This window comes from Schistocerca americana, chromosome 5 (genome assembly GCF_021461395.2).
Source record: "Schistocerca americana isolate TAMUIC-IGC-003095 chromosome 5, iqSchAmer2.1, whole genome shotgun sequence".
Classification (NCBI taxonomy): Eukaryota; Metazoa; Arthropoda; class Insecta; order Orthoptera; family Acrididae; genus Schistocerca; species Schistocerca americana.
This window is the reverse complement of record NC_060123.1, coordinates 250931724-250944453: the sequence shown is the minus strand read 5'-3', so window position 1 is coordinate 250944453 and position 12730 is coordinate 250931724. Positions and strand designations below refer to the sequence as shown.

At 39.6% G+C, this 12730-nt stretch overlaps 1 protein-coding gene across 1 annotated transcript in view; it reads right to left on the bottom strand.

Moving 5' to 3' along the window:
- Window positions 1-2563: 2563 nt before the first annotated feature.
- LOC124615977 (mRNA cap guanine-N7 methyltransferase) overlaps window positions 2564-12730 on the bottom strand; it is a 126643-nt gene continuing 116476 nt past the window's right edge. Inside the window, exon 8 of the mRNA XM_047144180.1 lies at window positions 2564-3595. Within this exon, the coding sequence (XP_047000136.1) occupies window positions 3552-3595 (44 nt within the window). The 3' untranslated portion in view covers window positions 2564-3551. The remainder of the gene's footprint in view (window positions 3596-12730) is intronic.

Here is a 12730-nt window from a genome sequence, read left to right as displayed (position 1 = left end):
AGCTTTTTTACCTATCCAACTACAGTGTATTTTCAAAAATTGATTATTTTCATTGATCAGTAAGTAAAGAGCTATTCTCATACTGCTGGATGGTTGTAATGCTCACTTCTTTATATCTATTCTGGCAGCTGTGCCAACGTTGTTGCATTCCGGAAACTGCAGTTAGAATGAGACTGAACAACTGCTCTTTGACTATATTATGTTACGGATGCCTAAAATATCAAAGAAGAGAAACACTACAAAGTACTTTTTAAATAGATTCCTGTTATAGTCGGAATATTCAAGAATGCTTGGGAATTTGTGCTGTTTTAAGATCATTATCGCAGTTCACTGACTGACAAGATATTACGTATTCAGTAAGTTATGTTGTAACTTGATATAAACCAGGTGACAAATAGTTAAGACGGTAAATAGTTCCCATGCTTCCTCACTTACGGGGACAGCATATGTGAGGGTACAGGAGTACCCTCAAAATTGGGCACAAATGAGAAAGCATGTTAAGATTCAACAATAAACTATTTTAAAAAATTGTTAATTTATATGTTAAGGTTGTTTAATCAATTCTGTAGATTTTTCGGTTTTGTGATGTTTGAGGTCTCCTGGGGTGTCGTGTGGCACTTGGGGACCTCCATTCAGCTTGCTGACATCAACGCAAGTTTTTTGCTTAGAGTTTGCAGCACTCTTTGGTGCATCACGGAGTACAGACAATTGAGAGGTTCCCTGGAGGAGTTGCAGAACAAGAGTATATAATCCATGAAGTTACTGAAGGAAAAAAGTACTTAATGTAGAAAGTAGAGTTTTTTGCTGGAACACAAGCTCTCAAGTTACATACTGAACTAGAATCTTACTTTGTGGGGATAAACTAATCATCAATATGTCTCTCTCTCTCTCCCTATAAGTAAGTGGTTGTCTTTCATTTATTTTATGTAATTGAAAGTAGAGATTGGTATAGGAGGAAATTATGAAAGATGTGAAATTTACAAAAGAGCATTCGAACCTACATACGACCTGTATATGAAGTGAGCTATATTTGATCAGTAGTTTCTATTTCTACTTTGTAAGGGTATAAAAAATACACCTTCACAACACGCATATTTCCTTAACCTTTTTATCGTTGACATTTTCCACTCAAACATGTTACACAATTGCCAGATTGCACACCTGAGTATGTAGGTTTCAATGAAACTTTGTATTTTTCTCACATGAAACACTACTATGCATAGCAAGCTTGTACAGAATTTCTGGAGGGGTTTCAGTTACTGAGTAGTAGTGTTCTAGCATCCATCCTAAATATTTTTATCTGCACTCTTCCACTGATTATTAACATGAACCAGTAGTGAAACTGGACAAACAGAATGAAAATATGTGTTACAGATACTACATCTAAAGCTTGTAAAATATTACATTCCTTTCTCTCGTACCCACAAATAGAAATGCACTAAGTCAAAAGTGGAAAAAAGGGCATGAATATCTGGGTACTTTGAATAGAGCTGAAAGACAGCTAATGCAACCATTTTCTTCAACATATTAACACCTAGACTAAAAATGACAAATTCCTTGTTTCCTTGGTTACAGCCAAATCCTGTTATAAAACAGGACTTTAAAAAGTAAGATGTACAGGTTGTCAGACTATAAGACGGTTGTGCAACATGAGCAGCACATTGTCAAAAGAGAGTATATATTCTGGGTTCCCTGCAGCCACAGTTCTGCTACAGTACAGCTGACAGGTACAATACAATGTGTGAATGAAATGGTGCAGCAACTGGAAATTTGCTCTACAGTCGAGTATGTGGGGCAGTACGAGTGTTACAGGCAGGAAGTCTAAATTGCACACAGATTCGCTGTCAATTCTGCTGGTATATGGACCAAATATAGTGTCATTTCCAGCCACAGTGAGATGATGTGAACAATTTAACCAAGGCCACACAGATGTGGTTGATGCTAATTGGGAAGGAAAGCCACCGACATCCACCACAAACAACAGAGTCTGGGCAATCGAGGAAATGATTCGTAGCAGTTACAGGTTTTCCAGCAATAAGGATGTTCAAACAGCAGTTTGCGAATAACTCTGTGACCAAGTGGACTTCTGTCATTGAAAGATTGGTAGAATGTTCTGACAGGTGTTTCCATAGACTTAGTAAGTTCGTTGAAAAAGTAGTGCCCTATCTGTGTCACTTTAAAGAGCAATGATTCAATGAAAGTTATTTGGTATGTCATAATAATGTTAACTTACTCCTTGAAGACCCTTGTACAATTCATTCAGTGCTGTGGTCCCATTTTACAATAAGTTAATTGATATTATAAAAAGCAAGTTGATCTTTACTTCACACCGTACATCTATTTGTATTATTGCTGGTGTTATTAATTCTGAATGCTTACTACACTGTGTACATATTTCTTTTCTAAAGTCGCTTACATATTTGTCTTCAGCTATCTCTGAAGACAGTTCCACATGGTGACCAGTAGACGATTAAAGCAGACTGACTGTATGTCTGTCTGTCTGTCCTTCCAGATGCACTCAACTTTGTGTAGTTTATCGTAGAATGGAAAGAAACAATCTTCCTTTCCTCAAAGACATTTTATTCCAGTCCATTAGCAGAGTACAATTTTTTGCTCTGTTTTCACTTTTACATGAAGAAATGCAGATGCTGCAGCATCCGTGATCGTGTTGCATAGTAAATATTGTGACTGAAATTACCTCTCATCAACAGTAGCATAGTAGCTGCCATATAGAACATCCATTTTACCTTCGAGTGTTTACCTAATGTTATATAAAAGCTCCCTTTTAATAAAAACCTTAGTTTCAATTATGTATACATCATTTTTCTCTTTTTACGGTATGTAATATCCAGTACTTCAGTAGAAGAATGGCTAGCAGTAAGAAAGATTATATGGAGGCAAATCTGCAATACACCATCAAATTACAACTACTTATGTTCTTATGCAACAGTACAGGAAAGTCCATACCACAATTTCTTGCTGCTTTACATTAACTTACAATCAGATTCTAATTATAAGACGGAGTACATGAATCATCAAAAATATAATGTATCTTTAAAATAACTTTTGTAGGATATTTAATGGAATTATTATTTGACTCAATTCAGTTTACTTTTACAATAAAACAAATTCTGGTGAAAATGAATAATACTGACATATTCTTTCACATCTGTTTCAAAACATACTAATCATTGCTAAAGTCTAACTTGTAAAATCATAAGATACCTGTAAACTTCACGATTTGCTTCTTAGTGCATTTCACCACAAAAGTTTGCCAACTAATATATATTATTTATATTGAGATTTTTTGCATCACTAGAAAAAAAACCTAGTGTGTTCTGGAAACATATAAATATATTACAAAAGGTATAAAAATCATTAGTCCTGAAATTAAAAACTGAATCTACTGAGATCCTTTCACAATTTGTGACACACAACATGTATGACATTTTAGTGATTTAGTTAATCACTATTCCCAGTGATTTTACACACAGCAGAGTCCATAGTCCATTATTTTTTCCGTAAAATGACTGTAAGCACTTGATACATTATTATATTTTCTTCACCTTTTCAAAGGCGAAGACCAGGTAGAGAGCTGAAACAGAAGACAGTAAATGCATATAACTAGAAATAATTAATAATGGTCAAAATTCATTAGCTAATGTAATTCTTAAAAGTTTCATTATGGATACAAGCAAGTATATATTGGAACAGTTACTTCTGTGTAACTACATGAGTTCACTTTAATTCAGAAGCTTAGTCAATATGATGCACAACATTAAATTTTTTGCTGAAATCTTCAAATATGTTACCTACTTAATTCAAACAGAATTTTATAAATTACAGCTATAGAACTTTGAACATTTAAACATAATTTTTCAATAAAATTTGTGGACTATGTGAACGCTGAAGAAAATTAGATTGGAAAATATTTGACAAAAACACAAAAGAATATGAGTATGTTCATCAAATGTATGTGAATGTAGACAAGCAAATTCAAAGGTAAATACTGCTGTTTTTACATTAGTAACTTCTTCATATTTCTACAGCCATTAAGGCTACTATAAAAAGAAAACCGCTAATCTCCTGCAACTTCCAAAACACCAGAAAAAAGATCAGTTAGCAATACATAACACACCTTAAGCAGTGTATAAATACATGAAGTCATTACAACTGCTGTGCATGCCTCTAAACTATCTTTACAAGAAGGAAACCAACCAACTATAAGATAGCATAAAATCTGAGGTAAAGTAAAGTTGTGTGTGTGGCTTACGAATAGTATGGTAAAAAAGCGAAATACAGGTGATTAAATTAATCAAATTCTACACAATTAAAAAATAAGACAAGATTGTCCGGGAAAGTAGATACAATACAAGATAATCTAATAACCAAACTAATATGAGGCCCGTTAAAAAAATTCAGGAACATTCTTACTTTCACGCCAATGGTGTGTTGGGGTGATATATGGTTGGCATCCCTGCACACGCCTGTGTTTAATGTGTAACTGCTGCAAGTTTCATTGTCGTATGTCCATTAGTTACTGTTCAGTGCTGCACTGAGTAGAAAATTGTGTCACACAGTTTGCGAATTTTGAGACAGCGATTAGAGGAGCAATGCATCGGCAATAAATTTTGCGTGAAACTCAAGAAAACCTTTACGGAGGCACACCAAATGATGCAGGAAGCCTACGATGATTAGTGCACAACCCGTACTCGGTGTTTCAAATGGTTCACATGGTTTAAAAATGGCCAGGCGTAAATTAAAGAGGACCCTCACTGAGGACACCCTTCAACGTCTATCGATGACGTTCATGTCAAGAATGTCAATGAAATAACACATGGTAATCAAATGCTGACTGCCTGAGAGATTGCTGAAAAATGTAACATTTCAGATGGATCATGTCATGAAATCCTGACACAGCATCTTGGAATGCATTTTGTTGCCACAAAGTTTATCCCATGGCTCATGAGTCAAGACCAGAAAGACCTTTGCCTCACAATCTTTGAAGAGCTTTTGGATCATGCAAATGAGAACGATATGTTCCTTAACCATTTTACTGCTGTTGATGAGTTTACTTATCATGCTGGTTGCCGCTCCCTGGGTGCCGATGACAATTATAGTCATGTCAGCTGGTTTTAGCTCCACTCCCTCCAAAACCTCAAAATACCAGTCAACACAATCTGGAACCACAACACCCTAATTCAGTAGTTAACCTTTCCTCCAAACCTCTCTCCCAATGCGAAACCTCTGTCCTATCCAAAGGCCTCACCTTCAGCCCCACTCCCAGATTCAACCAAACAGCCCTCGTCAAAGATTTACTGTCCTACACTCGTACTCTCTGTTGGAAATATCACTTTGCCACGAAGAAAAATTATCCTAATCCTACTCCTAATGATCCAACTCCCAAAGACACCATCCAAACTGAACCCTGCCTGGAACAGTTCCGTCCTCCGTCGCAGCGGGACCCACCTCCTCTTCCTCAAAATCACCCTCTCCAAACCTTCCAGGAATTTCTGACTTCCAGCCTTGCATCTCAATCCTTCTTAAAAAACCTTAATCCTACTCCCAACATCACCACTGCTGAAGCCCAGGCTATCCGTGATCTGAAGGCTGACCGATCCATCGTCATTCTTCCGGCGGACAAGGGTTCCACGACTGTGGTACTTGATCGTCGGGAGTATGTGGCTGAGGGACTGCGTCAGCTTTCAGACAACACCACATACAAAGTTTGCCAAGGTAACCCCATTCCCGATGTCCAGGCGGAGCTTCAAGGAATCCTCAGAACCTTAGGCCCCCTGCAAAACCTTTCACCTGACTCCATCAACCTCCTGACCCCACCGACACCCCGCACCCCTACCTTCTACCTTCTTCCTAAAATCCACAAGCCCAATCATCCCGGCCGCCCCATTGTAGCTGGTTACCAAGCCCCCGCAGAACGTATCTCTGCCTACGTAGATCAACACCTTCAACCCATTACATGCAGTCTCCCATCCTTCATCAAAGACACCAACCACTTTCTCGAACGCCTGGAATCCCTACCCAGTCTGTTACCCCCGGAAACCATCCTTGTAACCATTGATGCCACTTCCTTATACACAAATATTCCGCACGTCCAGGGCCTCGCTGCAATGGAGCACTTCCTTTCACGCCGATCACCTGCCACCCTACCAAAAACCTCTTTCCTCATTACCTTAGCCAGCTTCATCCTGACCCACAACTTCTTCACTTTTGAAGGCCAGACATACCAACAATTAAAGGGAACAGCCATGGGTACCAGGATGGCCCCCTCGTACGCCAACCTATCATGGGTCGCTTAGAGGAAGCCTTCTTGGTTACCCAGGCCTGCCAACCCAAAGTTTGGTACAGATTTATTGATGACATCTTCATGATCTGGACTCACAGTGAAGAAGAACTCCAGAATTTCATCTCCAACCTCAACTCCTTTGGTTCCATCAGATTCACCTGGTCCTACTCCAAATCCCATCCCACTTTCCTTGACGTTGATCTCCACCTGTCCAATGGCCAGCTTCACACGTCCGTCCACATCAAACCCACCAACAAGCAACAGTACCTCCATTTTGACAGCTGCCACCCATTCCACATCAAACGGTCCCTTCCCTACAGCCTAGGTCTTCGTGGCAAACGAATCTGCTCCAGTCTGGAATCCCTGAACCATTACACCAACAACCTAACAACAGCTTTCGCATCCCGCAACTACCCTCCCAACCTGGTACAGAAGCAAATAACCAGAGCCACTTCCTCATCTCCTCAAACCCAGAACCTCCCACAGAAGAACCACAAAAGTGCCCCACTTGTGACAGGATACTTTCCGGGACTGGATCAGACTCTGAATGTGGCTCTCCAGCAAGGATACGACTTCCTCAAATCCTGCCCTGAAATGAGATCCATCCTTCATGAAATCCTCCCCACTCCACCAAGAGTGTCTTTCCGCCGTCCACCTAACCTTCGTAACCTCTTAGTTCATCCCTATGAAATCCCCAAACCACCTTCCCTACCCTCTGGCTCCTACCCTTGTAACCGCCTCCAGTGTAAAACCTGTCCCATGCACCCTCCCACCACCACCTACTCCAGTCCTGTAACCCGGAAGGTGAACACGATCAATGGCAGAGCCACGTGTGAAAGCACCCACGTGATTTACCAACTGACCTGCCTACACTGTGAAGCTTTCTATGTGGGAATGACCAGCAACAAACTGTCCATTCGCATGAATGGACACAGGCAGACAGTGTTTGTTGGTAATGAGGATCACCCTGTGGCTAAACATACCTTGGTGCACGGCCAGCACATCTTGGCACAGTGTTACACCGTCTGGGTTATCTGGATACTTCCCACTAACACCAACCTGTCAGAACTCCGGAGATGGGAACTTGCCCTTCAGTATATCCTCTCTTCTCGTTATCCGCCAGGCCTCAATCTCCGCTAATTTCAACTTGCTGCCGCTCATGCCTCACCTGTCTTTCAACAACATCTTTGCCTCTGTACTTCCGCCTCGAATGACATCTGTGCCCAAACTCTTTGCCTTTACAAATGTCTGTTTGTGTCTGTGTATGTGCGGATGGATATGTGTGTGTGTGTGTGTGTGTGTGTGTGTGTGTGTGTGTGTGTGTGTGTGTGTGTGCGCACGAGTGTATACCTGTCCTTTTTTCCCCCCAAGGTAAGTCTTTCCACTCCCAGGATTGGAATGACTCCTTACCCTTTCCCTAAAAACCCACATCCTTTCATCTTTCCTTCTCCTTCCCTCTTTCCGGACGAAGCAACCGTCGGTTGCGAAAGCTGGAATTTTGTGTGTATGTTTGTGTTTGTGTGTCTGTCGACCTGCCAGCACTTTCATTTGGTAAGTCACATCATCTTTGTTTTTAGATATATTTTTCCTACGTGGAGTGTTTCCCTCTAATATATATATATATATATATATATATATATATATATATAATAGAGGGAAACATTCCACGTGGGAAAAATATATCTAAAAAGAAAGATGATGAAACTTAACAAACAAAAGCGCTGGCAGGTCGATAGACACACAAACAAACACAAACATACACACAAAATTCTAGCTTTCGCAACCAATGGTTGCCTCGTCAGGAAAGAGGGAAGGAGAAGGAAAGACAAAAGGATATGGGTTTTAAGGGAGAGGGTAAGGAGTCATTCCAATCCCGGGAGCGGAAAGACTTACCTTAGGGGGAAAAAGGACAGGTATACACTCGCACACATACACATATCCATCCACACATACACAGACACAGACACAAGCAGACACAAATGTCTGCTTGTGTCTGTGTATGTGTGGATGGATATGTGTATGTGTGCGAGTGTATACCTGTCCTTTTTCCCCCTAAGGTAAGTCTTTCCGCTCCCGGGATTGGAATGACTCCTTACCCTCTCCCTTAAAACCCATATCCTTTTGTCTTTCCTTCTCCTTCCCTCTTTCCTGACGAGGCAACCATTGGTTGCGAAAGCTAGAATTTTGTGTGTATGTTTGTGTTTGTTTGTGTGTCTATCGACCTGCCAGCGCTTTTGTTTGGTAAGTTTCATCATCTTTCTTTTTATATATATATATATATATATATATACTTTGTCAGTGCTGGTTCAAAGCTCAGATCAAAAAGAAGGATGGAATATACATTCACTAAGTGTAAAGGGAATCCTAAGTTTACAGTTCATGACTTTGAAGCTTGTCTATAACTGAATTTAATGTACTAACAAAAAGAGATTTCACAGCTTTCAAATGTTGGAAAATCTGTTGATTACTCATGTGCAACAATGTATAGCAAAAAAAAAAAAAAAAAAAAAAAAAAAAAAAAAAAAAAAAAAAAAAAAAAAAAAAAAAATCTGTACCAGACAATCTGTCATTTACGACGATTCCAAATTATAACAGCATTGATTACCATCTGCAAAGGACGGCTGCATCTGCGCCTGGATGGAACACTTTACACAGTGTACCTATCACAGGTAAAGAATCTGACGGTGGACGTCTAAGCACTCTGTTGTACTCTCAGAAACAAATAGCAGGCCATGTGAAGTTTCCAAACACATCACAAAACGAACTTACCAAAGTGAAGTAAAACTGTTCTTATCATTGCCTACAGTAAATTCCGATGTCATAGGGCAATGTGAATGATGATCTTTCCCCTACAAAAGATGTAATACAACATTTTGAAGTACAGAAACAACGTATAGTTATCTGTAATCTATTATTTCATTCGTTCTTGAGTTATCACATTGAGGAACCCACAGAGAAATGCAGATATTGTAGGTGGCTATGCAAGAAAGAACAGTTAACTATTGAGGTAAATCTAATGAATCACTTCACTTTCAGCATAAGCTACAAAAATTATGTAAAAGAACTAAAAGCAAGATATAATTCTTAGTGATGGAAAATAGTTTGATTCTGCAGTAATTCATCTGCAGAGAAACTATGTAGTGAGAGCATTTATTCTGCATCAGCCGTGAGAGGGCACAGTGCTTTGCCTGGAGTTGTGGTCACTCCAGAAATATTCATCACAGGGCAGGTGAGGCACTGTGGGCCGCTCTGGCCCCTGAGGTGGCTCGAGGAACAGGCACCTAACGCAAATAGCTGGATTATGCCACAGACCGCAGCGCACCAAGCAGATGGTGGGACCCCACCAGTCAAAGGGTTAAGAGAATCATAACTGGTGATGAGATGCTTCCAAGAAAACGTGAGAAGAAAATGGCCTGAAATGCCCTGAGACAATTCATGGCTCTTGCGTCACGATAATGCCCCCACACAGTCATCCCTGTTGGTGCGTGACTATTGCACAAAAAATGAAATCACTTTGCTGCCTTGTCCTCCTTACTCTCCATACATTTTTTCATTTACAAGGTTGAAAACCACGTTGGAAGGATAAAGATTTGCAACAATAGACAAGATAAAAGAAAATTTGCACACGTCACTTCGCACAATCCAGCAAGAGGTGTACTAAGACTGCTTCCGCAAGTGGAAATGAGGTTGGGAGTAGTGTATCAATTGTGGAGGAGAGTATTTTGAAAGAGATCCCGCACAATATGCAAAAGGTGAGCTCATACAATTGTTTGACATGTAAAACATATGTTTCAGGCATAAATCTGTAAAAAGGCTAAACATTAAAATATAAAACAATGGAAAATCCAGGATGGAATATAACAATATTATGGAAAGGATAATTGCTACTCATCAGATAGCGGAGACAGTCTTTTTGTTGTGCCTATCTGTGACTCAGCATCTCCGCTATATAGTGAGTAGCAAACTTCCCTTTTCAAAAAATTAAAATATAAAATACTTGTACTTAATGATTGCAGGAAAATAAAATAAGTATGTATTTAGAATTTACAGAAAACTGATATGCACAGATATTAAATGCCCATTCATGTCATCTGCAGTGAGAAGTATTTTTTACTCTATGGTTTATCTTTTAATACGCCTGCCATTGCAACAAAATGAAATAAACAGGGAGGTTGATAAACTGAAACAAACTGCTGTAGCAAACAGCTTCCAATGTCATTAACACTTACACAAAAAGTTAAAAATAAAATGAGTTATAGCACACTAAAGTAGGCAAAACTTTCCAGAATAGAAGAGGTGAAAGACCAAGCACCCATGATGGCCTCTATTATACATTTATATTTCACGTTTTGCAACTAGTTTTCTTTGAATCCAGCTCAACAGCTTGGCTGTATACATGAATGAGTGCATGAGAATGGGTCTGCAACCCAGACATTACTTGAAGCACTTTGTCTGAGGAAACAAACAAATCTAAATAAATAGAATAAAAAGAAAGTGTATCTATGTTTCCAAAACAAAACTGTGTTCAGTACTATACAGGTCAGATAGTGTGTTCATTTGAAACAATTTAAAGAGCATACATATTATCAAATTAAAACAGATTTTGATAAGCTCAATGCAAAAGTAAACATTCTGCGACAAACTTACAATAGAACATGAAAGTGTTACACCTAGCACCTGGAGGAAGATTACTTGACTTGCTTCAAAAAATGGAACATTTTTCTGATAAAGTATTTAAAATCAGACATTAAATGAACAGTACAAGTTTGGAAATATGAAAGTAATAATGAGTTTGCAAGAGTTGCTTTCATGCTGGGGCGTCTTGACTATTTAATGAAATGTAGTGCATTAATATACAGAAACAATAGAGATTATGGTGCATATTGCCATGTCCTGTGCTGGATGAAGTGTGGCATACCAATTAGTGTTGCTGACTGGTGTGCTACAGGTCACCAGGTGAAACCTGACCACCTAATTATTATCACCACCACCACCACCACCACCACCACCACCACCACCACCAATAATTCCCCCTTAAGCAGGGGGCTGAATAAATTTTCACGGTGTTTTTTCTACCTCCTTCTTCTTCAAAACCTCTCATTAATTCATTGCATTTCTTCTTCCTCTCTTCAGTCCACGTGTGGATGGTAAAAGAAAACAGTAAATTCTGTACTTGAAAAAAGATGCACCCATACTTAATTCATTACTATTCTTCTAGTAAAGGACGTTGCAACAACTAAAGAATTCATGAAGTGATGCTAGCACATCAGGGAAATGCAAGAGAAAAGAGTTGGATGAAAGAAGTACGACTGGCTACCGAATGTGGCCACTATGACAGATACAGAAGACCATCACCACCTTGCCTCTCAGGTTGTAAGAGAAGAGATACAGCTTACTGAGCTTATTCCATTCCATGATAGGCTGATTGGTACAGCAACTGGTTTCCATAATTATATAAAGAGACAGTCTCAGCTACAAATTTATTTTTATTACAAATAACGCATTTTGCCTGGCTAAGGCTTCCCCAGATTTTTTATCCAGGTGTTAAGCTTGGAACAAAAGGTGGAGAACTGCTAGTAAGTACAAAACATTATTAAAAAGAGGTGAGGAAAAAATCCGTGAAAGCCTTAACACCATACGAATCACATTATTTGTAATAAAAGTAGCTTTGTATCCAGGATTGCCTCCCTATATAATGAGATACAGCTGTTTATGACACCCAGAACTGCTGGACAAAGCAATCAGTAGATGATGGCCACGAATGTCAACCCCATACATCAGGAAGTAATAGGGAACATTGAATAGGAGGTGTGTGTATCTTTAGCACCAATCTCCATCACCAGTCAAACATGCCAGAAGGAATGGACTCCACGAACTCAGATTTATGCCACAGCTGTCGAACAATAACCCACCATCTGACCAAAACAGGTACAAACAACTCCCCTGCCAGGTGTAATGCTCTGCAGAAGGACTGATATTAGGAGGACAGGGGATAAAATGCTGGTATGTTTCCACTGTGGATGCCTTGGACACATAGTACGCTACTGCAGAGAAGAAGATGAGTGTTATGACTAAGATGCCAGACATCAATCTTCACAGCAGTTCTATTTATGGCAGACAACCACAGATGACTATAGTCCACCTGTGGTTCAAAGCTTGGAACCATACCCTGGACAATGGTTGTTCCTCAAAATGCCATCGCATGACCTGATGCTGTACAGAAGCACTTGCCCCTGAATTTGGGAAACTCAGCGAGGTGACTATCTGGAGAAGTGAGCTGCCACAATGAAAATCTTTCCTGGACAACAGTTACCCAGATATCAGGAAATGTCTGGCCACTAGTCAACTCAGGGGCTCCCTTTTCTATAATGTAGAATGATTATTGTCGTCAGCTAAAGAAGACATCATTTTGAAGGACAGAGCACC